At 33.0% G+C, this 15437-nt stretch overlaps 1 protein-coding gene across 3 annotated transcripts in view; it reads left to right on the plus strand.

The window, feature by feature from the left end:
• LOC118197852 (renalase-like) overlaps window positions 1-15437 on the plus strand; it is a 37766-nt gene that overhangs the window by 9566 nt on the left and 12763 nt on the right. For all 3 annotated transcript variants that reach the window (XM_085820776.1, XM_035369408.2, XM_035369407.2), the window contains exon 3: window positions 12963-13105. In XM_085820776.1, the coding sequence (XP_085676902.1) occupies window positions 12963-13105 (143 nt within the window). The remainder of the gene's footprint in view (window positions 1-12962; window positions 13106-15437) is intronic.

Raw genomic sequence — 15437 nt, forward strand, 5'->3', positions numbered from 1 at the left:
TCCATTGAATGATTCTCTCAATCGTCTCAAATGTCTCAATGTCGGGTATAATTGTATTCTTTTCATTTTTCGCAATAACAGAATCAAGCAAGGGAAAGTTTGCAAAATTCCCCTTTTCTACTCGAAGTATCCAAATTTCTAATTTTGCGATAAATGAGGATAATTTTTCACTAGATATTATTATATTTATACGAAATCCTTGCATTGATAGATTCAATTCATTTAAATGACTAAATATGTCTGCTAAGTAGGCAAGCCTCAGCATTGCATCATTATTCTCAAAATCTTTTACTAAATAACATTTTTGACTTGTCAGTAATTGAATAATTTCCTCACGCAATTCAAAAACTCTGTGCAGCATGCGATCCTTAGATAACCATCATATTTCGGTGTGATATAGGAGCACGGTATGATCAGCACCGATTTCTTCACAAAATGCACGAAAAATGCGATGATTAAGATCGGATGTATTTTACTACATTTACTGCTGTAGTTAGATGTTGTTTTGAACTTTCTGGCAATGCTTTCGACACAAGTGCATGACGATGCAACATGCAATGCGTTATTATAACTTCCGGTAATTCTCTTTTCATGTGTGAAAAAAATCCTGAATTTTTGCCTAACATTGCTGGGGCTCCTTCAGTGCATATTGAGCCAAACCACATTCATTGGTAATTGATATTTAGTAAAAAATTTTTGATGCAATTGAAAACATTAATTCCTCTCGTATTCACCTCAGGCTCACAAAATAGAAATTCTTCTATCACCTCTTTTTCCTTCACATACCTGACAAATACCAAAAGTTGGCTACAATTATCAACATCAGTTGACTCATCCAGTTGCATGCTTATTTTTAGTGGAGTGATTTTTATGTCTTCAATTACTTGCATTAAAATATCTTCACTGAGATCTTGTATTCACGATGGTATAATATCATTCGATAATGGAATCTGTTGGATTTTTTTATGTGCTTCCGAATCTAAAACTGTTTTAGCAATAATTAAAACAGAAGGTTTAATCAACTCTTCAGCGATCATGTGAGGTTTCTTTTTTTTTGGCACATAAATATGCCACTTGATATGATGCTTCTAACAAAGGTTTTTGAATTGCTGGTCAGCACAATTTTAGGATAATTCCACTGGTATCAAACCGAGCCTTCTTTGACTTCAAGCTGTTCATGCTATGCGCTTTTTCGCCACCATGCAGAATTCAATGAAATGCTCTAATAACTTTGATGGTCTGAGATTGCTGTTTGAAAATATTTTGTAACACAAGATGCATTGCGGTCAGCGCATGCGCAAACTGGGATAACGTTCTCCTGTTGTATACCCACAAAGTTTTTTTCTTTTCTTCATCATCTGGCTGCCTGTTCGCGTTCGTTTGTAGCGTTTTAGGCCTTTTCGTAGCGTAGTGTATACGTCCATTGGCACCGGCTCTTTCCTGTGTCTTTTGCCGATAAGTGAGCTAGGTACCAATTTTTATGAGCTTCAATCTTGGGGACACTATCGCAGATTTCAAATATTTTATTATAAGAAATTTAATAAATGATATTTAATAATTTTTATGGTTAGGTAGAGGCTTCTCCCGCACCCCCCAAAATACATTCCCGTACCCCCAGGGGTGTGGGCACCCCTGGTTAAGAACCACTGCTTTAGAGCGAAAGCCTGCATGTCTAAAGATGAATGAGGGGGAATTTAGAATGAATGTGTTTTGTAGGGTTCTCCACCTACACTTGAATTTTAAGAATGTTAAACATAGCTCATCGAGTTTCAGTATGTTGGATTAAGGTGTGTGAGATTTGGTCGTTTGAATTCTAACTAATCATTGTGGTTAGGGGAAGTGTTGTAATACAAAAACACGAAGATTCCCATTTGACACCATACACGGTGGAGAACCAGGGTAAAGTTAAATTCATGTTTGAATATTTGAATGAATGTGAATGTAAGCAGTTAAATAAGGAAAAGAAAAGGATCGAAAATGAAAATGTATCGAGTGTTAAAAAAGTGTAAATCATAATGTATTTCCAATAAGTATCAGTATACTTATTCCTTCCAGATGCTGGAAGGAAGAGAAAAAGATTGATTGATGAAGACCAGAAAGGATCCTGTAAGAAGATATGGTAATTTAATCATCTACAGAAATGATTGTAATTGTTTTAGGAAACAGTTTGTTTTATGTAAACGGGGCTCTTAAGTCTTAGGTCAGAATATGGAAACTTTTTCAACAGGTCGTTTCTAGGACCTGCTTCCATGTTTACCAAATTCTGGCAGTGGCAAATGTAGGGTTTATATTTATTTTAACTAACATTTATTTTAAGCTATCTTTCCTGTCAAGCCTTTACTTTACCCTAGAATTGCCAATGCCAAAGTATGTAAATTGTATTAGAACGCCCAGTATATTCAAATTTTAGCAGACGTAAGTTGAGTTTAAATAGAAGGGAAACGAGATTGTATGTGTGCTTCTTGAATCGCGAGCGTGAAGGTTGCTAGGTAGAAATTTAAGAACTGCATGTTTCGGCCTGTGTGCCTATTTCGGCAGTTCGTTGAATCTTTAACTGCTTGATCAGTAAGCTTGGTGAATCTCAGCTGTATCTTAGAACGTGGTTAAGTTAGTTATGATTTTAGAGCCTCGTAGATAGTGATCTCATTATTTATTCATCCTGTAATTTATTTTTAGTTTCACATTTCTGTTTTGTTAAACCGCCGGGTCGGCGTAGTTTGTGAGCATCAAGTGAACACAGCTGTTATTTCTAAAGTGGAATAAAAAGGGATTTAAACCCTTCTTACGAGTTTGTGTAATTTACAGTTCATAGCAGTGACTACCACCGTTGCTGACAAGTTGGGGCCTCGCAACACTATAAAGTTGTAAAAATATAAATACAATTATTAGTGTGATTTAGTCTGTTATTTTTTATTACTGTTTAAATGATCTAGCAAGAATATTATATATTCTGTTTTACTTTATTATTTGTCAGTTAATCTAGCCTTATTTGTCAGTTAATCTAGAATTATATATGAAATGTATTTTTCAAGAGACTAATGATTTGTCATCAGTTATTTTATAAAACAAAGGATTTGTTTTAATGCCAAATTGTTTATTTTTTTTACTTTAAAAATCTATCTTTAGTTCATTTATAGAATAACTAGTTATTTCATAAAACAGTTAATAAAGTGTGAAATTATTAATCCATTGTTGTTGTTGTCGAGACTTACCTCCCTTGTCTGACAGTGACATCAGAATAAAACCACGAACTTCATCATGGCAAGGAGTGCAAGATTGCATTGGTAATAGCCGTCGGCACTCTACAGTTGACAGTATGACTTTGCTCAGTTCCGCCCCCAATTTTGAAGGGGGCCATCCTGAAGTGGGGTGCGTCCGAGGGTCTCCCACCGCTTCCCCTCTGCAACCAACCTCTCAAGAGGCCTTTTGGCTCACCGCAAATTTAGAGTACTCGCATTCCACACAGACACTATAAATTTACAAACATCGGCCCTTTGATACTTCAGTCAGCTTTATTAACCACTATCTCAAAAGAAGAAAGGATACTAAACACTGTAAGGGATAATCCTTCATCAAGCTCAAGAGTTGTAGGATGTGTGCTGGGTATGAGCCATGCAACTGTTTTAAGGACTTTACATGAACACAGTATACATCTGTATGATTTACAGAGAGTAAAAGTAATGACTGGGATGATTATATTCCATATCTCAACTTTGCTTTTTAGTACCTACAGCAGTCGGCATGCAGACTTTCCCAGCTGCATATGTTTTATTCATTGATGAGGCTACCTTTACACGGTCAGGTAACATTTTAACATTCATAATTCTCAACTGTGCGCTCTTGATAACCCACATGGCACAATAACACACACCTACCTAGAAAGGTTTTCCATTAATGTTTGGGCAGGCATTGTGCAAAATAACTTAATAGGACCGTACATTCTACCCAATCATTTAACTGGCCACATGCACAGCATCTTCCTACAGGAGGTCTAACCTGAATTTTTGGTCGATATTCCTCCAGCTGTTCGTGGACAAATGTGGTTCCAGCAGGATGGAGCCCCAGCTCACTTCAGCCGGAACATCAGGAATCACCAGGGCATGTCTAGGGCCAGCATTGGATAGGACAGGACAGACCAGTTCCCTGGCCACCGTGTTTTCCTGATTTAACCTGCTTGGATTTCTTCTTTTGGAAGTCATATTAAAAACCTTGTGCACGAGAGTCCAATCACATCTGCAGAAAATCTTGTTGCCGTTTTGTCTGTTGCTGCTGGACATGTGCTCTACATGACTGACATCTTTTCTAATGTACGACGATCCATGCACCGCCGCTGTGAATCTTGTATCGCTGTTGGTGGCTGCTCTTTCGAGCACCTATTGTAAACTGTTAATATTTTTTTTTCTTTTTTCTTTACAGTTTTCTGATTCATACTATACATGCTAGCTCCAGCTAGCATGCTATTCATACTATACATGCTTCATACTATACCTTCCGGCACGCGCGCTTGGCAATTTTACATGAGCATGCGCGCGTCATATTTTTTACGACATCCATTTGTATTGTTTTTGGCACAAAAAAATGACAGAAATGAATGAATATTGATAATAAATTTGTTAAGAAATAAAATAATCTTATTATTGCAAAATACAAATGTATCACATTCAAATATAAGTAAATTATTTTTAAATGTTAGTGAGATGGAGATGCAATGATGTATTTCACTATAGAAAATTTTAAATTTATTTTTAAATAATCATATTTTAAAACTGAAGCTAATTTTAATATTCCTCAAAGACAAGTATAGACAATAAAAAGGAAAACACCTTGGTAGGAAAGTTTAGCATTACTTACTTCTGCAAGGAAATTTACTTCTTATTGGTTAAAAAATGCACTTTAAAATAATTTTAATGTTTTTATTTATTTCTAAGAAATAGAAATAAAAGAAAATAAGGAATGGAAATGGCTATTCTTCTCCCATCCAAAGGTTTCCTTTTTTTCATCAGATAATTCTTGAAAATCCAAACAAAATCAGCTGATTGCACATATTTTTTTGCCATGAAAATCGATATAAAATTTACCGAGCTAAATGTATTCCAATTAAAATAATACATGACAATTAATAACACAAAATTACAAAATATTTGAAAAAAATATGTGCCGAATTTTAAAACACGACCACGTGTGTGTCGTAACTTTTATGAAAAAGCTGCCATGTAGCACAGAAGCCCAGTTAAAAAAAAAAAAAAAAAGACTTCCTGTTGGCACATGTGGAAGGGGGAAGGGTAGAAAAGAGAAATAGAAGTAACCTTCAAACGTCTCAGCTTCGATATGCGAAAAATGTGCATTGAAAACTGAATTTGTCGTAAATTTTGCACATATGTGCGTGCTGGAAGGCTAATACAGCATTACCGCACACACATTCCTATGCGAAATCTGCTTACCGAGGTTCCTTCTACCTGCCTTTACATTTTTGACATATAGTTTTGAACTATTCTCTATACTAGGTAGAACCATCTCATGAATGTTGCTTATTATTAATAAATCATCATTTTGAGGAAGTGGATTAAAATTTTATGTTTATTTTCCATCTATATCATTCTGGTGTTCAACTTATGTTATGGTGTAATCATAATAGTATGTAACCTGAAGCCATTAAAACAGTTTATTAGACCAAGCTGTTTAGACTTTTTGGTAGGTATGTAAAGACATTAGGTATTTTTTTAAAGCAGGAGAGATGAAAAATTAGCAATGCCCTCACCGGGACTCGAACCATGGACCTCTCGAATAGGCTCCGAGTGTGCTGACCACTACACCACAAAGGCATGCTAAGAAGGCGGGAGAAATATCTTATAGATATTCAGAGAATGTCATAAAACTTGGGCATGAGAACAGGAGATCACTAGAGCAAAAAGAGAAGGAAAAAAGCAATGGAAAAATCTTACTGGTAAAAAATATTATAGAATATACCCCCTTAGAATAATTAGAACTATCTCTATGGTCTTTCATTCTTTAATGTTTTGTAAACATTAAAGAACAGTGTAATTTTTTTAAATATAAATGATGAAGGGTGTAAGAAATAAATAATTTTTTTAAAAAATCGGCATTATATTTTCAAATTTTCACAAGATTGGTTTTGATGGTTTTACCAAACCATAATCTTCACCTGCAAAAGCGCAAGTGAACAAGATATAGTGATTAGATAAGATAAGGTAAGAAAGGCTGGACAGGAGTTAAGCTACTGGTGCCATCTGTTGATGAAATGAGAACTAAAGCATGATTTCCTTAAAGGCTGAAGGCAAAGATGGATTTGAATTAGGGTCGTTAACTAGAACAGAAAGATTTTTTTGAATGTGAAATGGCTCTAGAAAATTAATTCACTGTTGGAAGATGTTTTTTGAATAATTTTGGCTGCAGAAGAATTGAAAGTGTGATTTTCAGACCAACAATGCCAGGCAACAGAAGACTTTTGTGTTTTCTTTCTTCCTTTTCTCTCATGTTCCTTAATGTGAAATTTTAAAGCTCTCTTAGTTTGACCAATGTAAATTAAACCACACAAGGCAAGGAATCCTGTAAATACCCCAGGAATTCATATCCGGAATGAGGTCCTTGTGTATGGAACTCGGAATTTTATTGATATGAGAAGGACTTAATGTCTGTCAGGGAGTTTTGGACTATTCAACTTTTACCAGATAAAGTAAACAATCATAGGTACATTGTGGAGAGATTGACAAGTTAGAAGATAAAGGACGCAGAAAGTAGTGAGAAAACTGGTTTGCATATTGAGTCAAATTTCTGATTGTTAGAAAAAGGTGCTTAAAGAGAAGGACATTGATATAAATTAACCAAAATGACTGGAAAGGCTTCAAATTAAAAAGAAGGAGAAATATTTTGTTGAGTGTTGTTGTTACAAAACATAAATGTTTCATAGCTTTTAATGTTAAAATCCTAATATATTAAAATCTAAATATAGTTTAAGAATCAATGTCGTAAATTACATGTATTTTAAACTGTGAAATTTTATTTGATTGTGATTTTAATAGGGCTTTTTTAACAAATATTGTTAAAAATAAATAAAACTTAATAGTGGCCACGTAAATCCATAATGACCAAGGTTATCTAACTACCTAATTTAATTATTTATAACTAACTGCTTACCCTTAAAAATTATCTCTGCATATTAAAACGTGTCATTGAATTTCATTAATCCTTACTATGGTCACAAGATAAAACACAAAAAAGTAAAAATTCATGTAAAACTTATTCTTTGCATCTAGTGAGACTTAGAATAATATAAAACAGTGTATCACCTCTGGTGCTTTAGTGGCTTATTGGAATCTCAAAGTATATTAACTGGGTTACAACCCCTGGAACTCTACACGAATCTACGACAAAAACTGCATCAGGCAAAGCCCAACCTAACTTTCAAAACTTACCAATCTTGCCTACATCAGGCCTTTCAGGTTTGTCCTGATAAGCAGATCTCTTTCTAGGCAAGCAGCAGCAGTGACAACAGCCAGTCTTTTGTGATGAATGATGCTGATTATTATCTAGCTTCTTATTTTAACCTATGCCGCTTGACATAAAATCTACCTGCTAATATTAAACCTCCTTTAGACTGAACAAGTATGTGACAAAATGAGACATGACGAAAAAAACATAAAGCTAACTGTTAGTAAAATGAAAATAAAATGTCACTTATGTTCTTTCAAATATGTTCGTCTATTATAAGTGTAAAATATTTGCTACTTGATAAATTTCATAAAGTTTATCATATTCTCGAACTTATTAATAATTGTGTTAATTTATGTTTAATAATAATACATCTTATTTATGGATCTATTTTATTTTTAGAATGGTATTACAAAAGTGAAATTAAAGCGTGGATAATATACAGTCAAAAGTCGTTAATCTGGACACCCATAATCCGGAATCATCTATAATCCGTACCTCAAAGCTGCAAACTTTCTGCGCATGCGTCAACATATAATGCGTTCACGCATGCTCGTAATATCTTTACGCATGCGCATAATACGTTTACGCATGCGCATTTAATGTATAACGGACGGTATAAGCTAAGCTAAAATTATCTAATTATCTATTTCAGTTAATGTTGCAGATAGCGTTGTTCCTTAATCTTCGAATTGGATCCGGCTTATTATTTTTTGCAGACTGTTAGAGCAATTTTGTAAAAGTAAGCTTGAACTTTTGAGTATGTCAAAAATAATTTTCGATTCTGGAGCTGCCAAAGGATACCTACAAAGCGAAAACACGTTTCGATGTCCATCAAACAAAAAGTGGAATTGCTGCAAAAAATGGATAAAGGCATATCCTTTGTTTCTCTAACCATTCCGAAATCTGTTTATCAATTTCACGCTGCTCTGTGGGGGAGGGAAACGTCGTGGCGCACAATGAACTGGAAGTTGATATGTCAGCACTATCCTTATCTTCAGGGCAGATGTTTTTATTTCATTCGGCTTATAATTCCTTACTAAATGTAGTATTTCATCTCGATGTACTCCGTCTTTGATATGATTTAAATCAAATTCCTCGTCATTATAAATATCCCGAATACACATCAAATAGTTTTCTGGTTGCAATTTTCTAATTTCGACTATGTGTAATGTATGCTTTACGCATGCGTGCGTTGAAAGAATGTTTAATAAAGTAAACAAATAAATATTAAGCCTTTTTTTTTATTTTGATACCCTTTAGATCATAATTGTTTTTTTATTTCATAAATTACGGTTTCATATTTTTAATTTTAGAATTTCTGCATGCCACCTTACCAGATTTAAACAGATGATCTATAATCCAGAAAAATCGATAATCCGGAATCGCCGAAGTCCCGACGAGTCCGGATTAAAGACTTTTGACTGTATTTAATTGAAATTATTCAGTAAATTTTTTTCATTTTTTCATTTCCTTAAAAGTACTTAATTTCCATATTCAGAAATGTGTATGAACCCTGTTAAATCCTCTGTTAGATGATTATCCACGTTTCTAATTAATTTGGTATTCGATGGAGGTGATCATCTTAGAGAGATAATGCTCAGTATAAGTGTTTATTTCTACTTTGTGAAATTCTTTTGGAAGAGGTCGCCATAAGAGGGTTCATTGTATATTAAATGTTTAAATCTAGATCACATGGTTATAGGATCCATTTTAATTAAATTTTAAAATTTTAATATAATTTTGAAATAAACCTCTTAATTTTTTATAACTGTCATTTTTTTATTTTCCTGTTCAGACTTAAATGCAAAATTAAACAATTGTTTCCTGTGCAAATACGTTACGTTTAATTAAAATTAAACGAGCAACCCAGCTTGGTGATCTTTCTAGACATGCCTTAGTTTTCCCATTGCAAACAAAGGGTGACTTACTTTCCATTTCTTAATTTTACGTTCCTTTTTTTCCTACTACCGAAAAGTATCATATCTGCCAAGAAATAACAAACAGTATTAACACGGCGGAAGTTGCACCAAGAAAAGTTACTAGAGTGAGGGTGTGGGGTATCACATACCCCAATATTTAAAATACAATAAAAATAGTTTTATTTAGTTTTAAAGCTGTTTTCCTTGTTCTAAATACGTGAAAAAATCTAAAATATGCTATAAATACGTGAATAATAATTGGGTTTGAAAAAAATTAATTTCCAAAATAATCTTCGAGTTAAAATTAAGATAAATGAAAATATAAAAAAATAAACATCATGCCTCTAAGATTCATTGCATCTCTAATACACCATGCTTATTTTATTTCTTCACACTTTGAACGAAATACATTCATGTGCTCTTGGCACAGAATGTTTTCACATTTTAAACATTGCATTCACATTCTTCTGTTCTTGGTGCGAGGGCAAAAAATTTATCACATCTTTCATGCTTAGTTGTTTCGAATTTCATGTATTCGTTTTAATTCTTCGTCGAAACTTCTGCTTTTGTTTTGCATGCAGTATGTCAATTTCTGGGAAAAGTATTAATCTCTGTTCTTTGTTCAATACTTTTTTTCATTAATTGTAATGCTAAGTCCTTCAAAAACGGACTTCTGTTTCTGGTTGGTGGATTAGCAGTTGAATGTAATATAATTCAAGCATTTATTACAGCAACATTCAGTGCAGGAAAGAAAATTACCATTGGCCACCTCCTTGTTATTCTGGCAATTAAATAATTGGCTGACATTTCATCTCCCATATGCACTGCTCCTTAATTCATATCATAAAAACATGTAATTCCTGACGTTTTATTTTCTCCAATAGTATCATCTATAGTATGATTGTTGTATAATGTTGAAAGCATAAGGACAGTTTTTACTTTTTTAGGGACATTAGGAATTAATGTTTTATCTTTTTCGAAACCAAAACAGTGTAGAAAATATTCCTAGTTTCATCTTCAGTTTCCAAAATGCAATCTTCCTTGCTTTCAAATATTTCTAATAAATCTCACTGGCGTTGCATCTCCAATTAGGGAGTCATTCTTTTTACCTTATTATAACGCATAATTAGAAATTTTCAAGAATTTAATGTCAAGTACTTTAAAATCACTTGCGAGTAGAAATATTTAATGTTACACTCTAGAATTAAATTTCTGAACTAAATATTCGGTCAGAAAAACACTTACACGGACAGGCGCGTGGGGTGTGTCATACCCCAGTTCCAACAAAATACTGATAATTTTTTTTTTCTGAAACACACAGACAAAGAAAAAGCGGTTCTGAAAGTCAACCACAACTAGAAACTCAGCTACTGAATGCAGCACAGAATTTCAGTTTCTCAAGTTAGGAATATTCCACTTTTATGTAAGGGTGGGGTATGGTACACCCCACGCGCCTTCCTGCGGGTTAAAGAAAACATACTGTAGGCAAAAGTTAGGCTTTTTCCCCAAAAAATATATTGCATACAAAAATTAATCAATTGTTTTCTAATTTTAAAATTGAATTGGAAGGTATAGAAGTGAGCAAAGCATCAGATTTCACCATTAATCATATAGTCCTTTCATGCTAATTGTACAGCTGCACTCAATTTTGATTGAGAACATCCACAAGGTGGTTAGATCCAAAGCTTTCCCACTCCTCTTCCCCAAAAAACTTGCGAGGACTTTTGGCTTGCCTGTATGTTAAGTGCCCCCATGCTATACAGACATGTACTTACCAACATCCATGCCTTCTCCAGGATTTGAACCTGGGCCCAACCAAATGGCAGCCAGTGTCACAAACGAGGCAGCTTCCTTGAATAGCATTAGTATTAAGGACTCGCACACTTGAAAATTCATGTATAATGTTTGCTTTGGTACTTAAGTATTATCCCGTTGACCATGAAAGTGTCACTAAGCAATGCAATTTAGTGCCAGTTATGGATAATCGTGATAAAAAACACTCTTATAACATCTATGGTCTTGTCGAACGGTATTTAAGACACCCGAGTCCCTGGACAAACCCTACCCCAAATCAAAAAATACAAAGCTTCAAAATAGTATCTCAATTAACTTGATTGATTATAATAAAATTATATGTATAGATTTATACTATTATTTCTTGTTTTTATTTCTAATGATTTAAAATGTATTAAAATTTGTCCCAGAAAATGAATAAATGGGGGAAAAGTAACATAATATCTATGCTTTTGTCTCATAGAGCTCCTATTTGTAACCCTGATTGATTCTCATTAACCAGTCATTTATTTTTATGAGCAAGGATGCAAATTAACAAAATCTATTTTTTCTTCCATTCGTAACACAATTATTAAAATTTGAACTTGCCTTCTACAAAATAGCAAACAGTAGATTATTTTCAAAGTTATGAGATCCTACCATAAATAGAGTGGGTATTAATGGATATGATATGGTTTGCTGAAAATAGCCCAAAAAAAAAAAAAAAAAAAACAGTAATAGACTGGAACTAATACTTGTGGGAAAATTGTACTCATAGCATTTTAAACAGAGCTTCCTGTAAAATCATAGGACCTAAAACTACTAGAAATTGATGAGAGCCTTTTTATGAAGGAGGTCTAATACTGGTTATTTATTGAATAAAGAGATGTCATATCCTCCAGAATTCCATGTTAGGATTGGCATTACTTTTGAGTGATCTCCAGCGGCTGTTGTGGTTTGATGGTAGTCAAATTTCGTGATCGACAGGATAATACAAAAATACGTTTGTCTTTTCAAAAGTAATTGTTTAAGAATTATTATAGCATGTACTATAATTAATCTTACAGTAGCCCTCTGAGCATTACGGGTTTAGCCTCAAATTTCAAAGTTCCTTAAAATGTCATTAATAAATTTTATTTTAATTATAATTTTAAAAAAAAAAAAAACGACTCTCTCATTTTTTACCTTGATTCCTTTCCTTCCAATATATAACCAACCTGAAGTCAGATACATTAAATGCTGGCAGATATTTTCACATGTAATGTATACAAAAGCCAGCCTTCTAGACGAAATTCTCCATCTGTAATGCTGAGAGGGCTAGATATGGTTTATCTTTACATTTGTTAAAATTTTTTTCATTCCAATAGTATGATGTTAAGATGTGCAGGTGTTTTGCAAATTTTAACTGTTTACTTGCACCTTTATCATTATAAGACAGTAGAGATTAGTATCTACACAATTTTATGCATTTATGACAGGCATCTCTAATTTTTTTTAAAACTTTTTTTAATATTTGAGGACCTTTATGGTTTATGTGTTATTTTCTCAGCAAATTCTTCTTCTTCTGAGTAAATCTTAAAGTTTTCAGGAAGGGGAATCTGCATATAAATGAACCCCCGCGGTTTGAACTTGCATATTTTAGACTAACTGTTTATGTCTCCGTTTATTATTATCATGGTCTGTGTATACTGTGATTATTACACTGTTATATTTCTACAGAAATTATAATTATTAAGAAAATGTTATTACTCTTAAAATTTTTATTTATTTATTTTATTTTTTATTTTTATTTATTTATTTCTTTATTTTCAATTGAAGATGTTATAGTGAACTGTTTCAAACTGGTCTGCTAAAGCCTTTGCAAGGAACAGTTGAAGGGTTAGATGTATCATCATACAGTGAAAACTATGCGTGTTCCTGTGGATCTGGTTCTATTGTCAAGCATTTTCTTCAACTTGCAGGTTATTTGTGATATTAAAGTTGAGTGCATTAAAAATCAAATTGGTAAAAATTACTTATTGAGTGCAAGTTTAGGATTTGTTAATTTTTTTAAAAAAATCTGTTGATATTTATTATAAGTTGGCAAACATTATCGACATATCAAATGAAAGCACACTTAATACTAACAGCAATTTAAAAGAGATATTAAAAATATAAAATGCCTTTTTTTTTTGAGAAATCCTGCTGTAAATTTTGCACTGCTGTTTTCCCTATTTACTCAGTGATTTAACTTAAAAAAAAAAAAAAAAAAATCAGACAATGCACAAACTTGGTATTACGTGCTATTCATGCTCACAAATGCCCAAGAACAGTTGAAGCTTTATTCTATGCTCCAACATAAAGAAAATAAAGGAAGGATTCTGTTTTCATTGTTTAGAAATAAGCCATTTTAAAAATAATAAATAATAATCAAAACAGAGAACACATAGTTGATACAAAGAGAAATATCGGTTAGCCTATATTTAAGGGTGCCCCTTGGATTATTGAAAGTTGTTGTTTCATTTATGGTAACCTGAGTGATTGAATGTCGACTAATGAGACAGTTGTTCCATTAAATTTTATCTTGCTTCTATCGCCATTGAGACAATTAAGCCTGAATTTTATTAGTTAAGTTATTTATTATACTTATGTGTATTTCTTATGGCTTATCAGAGTTCTAAATAAATAAATTCCCACATATACTTAAGCCTTATTGACGGCCTGTGCTAGATATCTTACCGCCTGTTGCAGTCAGTCTCTGTGGGTCGTATATTCTACGACTCGGTGTGGCCATACGAGCCCTGGCGTTGGTTCTGGATTTATGTGAATAACAAATCAGTTATTCTTAATTCAAATAGCCCTAAATGTAATCCTTAGGTCATTTTAACAATAATAAATAATAATCAAAACAGAGAACACCTAGTTGATACAGAGAGAAATATCGGTTAGCCTATATTTAAAGGTTTCCCTTGGATTATTGCAAGTTGTTGTTTCATTTATGGTAACCTGAGTAATTGAATGTCATGGATATCCTATTGTGATGTAATTGGTTGCGTGATTGCAGTGAATTTGACTGATGGGAAAAGGTTTGTAAGGACTTGTTTGTGTGTTGGATGTTGGTTAGGAAGTATGTTGCCAATTTTGTGGTTTTACACGGTAAAATGGCTGAATTTGGTAAGATTAATTTGAAGTTTCTAAATGATTTGGAACGAAAGGGGAAGAAAGCATTGACTGGAGTGTAAATGAAGATTTACTTAGTAGCCAATACAGTACAAAGTCCAAAATCCGGACACGTCGGGACTTCGGTGATTCCGGATTTAGGATTTTTCCGGATATTAGATCATCAGTTTAAATATAGTCAGATGGCATGTAGAAATTTTAAAATTAAAAATATGAAATCGTGATTTATGAAATAATGAAGTATTTAGGATCTAGGGGGTATGAAAATTTACAAAAAAAAGCTTAATATTTATTTGTTTTGCCTTATTAAACATTTCTTTCAATGTAAGTTGTTAAAGTTGCTTCGTTTTTTTGTGCTAATACTTTCTCTTTTCTGTAGACAGACATGATCTCTTGTTAGTTAGTGTTAGTTACATTGTTGAAGTCCTGTAACTCCTGTTTTGAGAATTCCGACTAACTCGTCAATCGAAATTTTCTCATTTTCAGTAACTTCTCTGTCACTTTCTTCACTATCGGTAGCGGTTGTATCTAAAACCATACTATGGATTTCGCCATTCATTAATTGATAGATGATTGAGAAGCATTGTCATCACAATGAAAAACTTCTTTTATATCATCTTCATTTATTATTGTCTCTCCACATTTCTTTACAAAATCTGTTAATTTAAAAATTTGGGGCTTTGTTTTGTGATATCTAAAAACCTTTAAAATTAGTGGCTATCATCATCAAATTTAGCTATCCTTCACTATACAAGTCCTGTAACTCCTGTTTTATACAGATACAATACTTATATTGTACTTTATACAATACTTATATCCAAAATGATTTAACCTATGTAGTTATTTAATGAAGAGCTCTTTATTACTAAACAAAAAAAAAATAAAAAATAAAAAATAAAAGGTGTCATCTATGCATCGATTGAAGGAATCATATGTGAAAAAAATGAACTCTACGCTACAGGAAGGAATATAATAATTCCCTTCCCATGTATCTGACAACAAAGGAGGATCTAGCTACTCACACTCTGGTGGCAGCAGTGGGATTCAAACTGAAGAGACTAGAGAATGTGACTAGAGATGACACCTTTTATTTTTTTGTTTAGTAATAAACTTTAGTAAGAAATAACTCTTGAT

Source organism: Stegodyphus dumicola, chromosome 7 (genome assembly GCF_044657685.1).
Source record: "Stegodyphus dumicola isolate Sdum_Otavi_A_Nest chromosome 7, ASM4465768v1".
Classification (NCBI taxonomy): Eukaryota; Metazoa; Arthropoda; class Arachnida; order Araneae; family Eresidae; genus Stegodyphus; species Stegodyphus dumicola.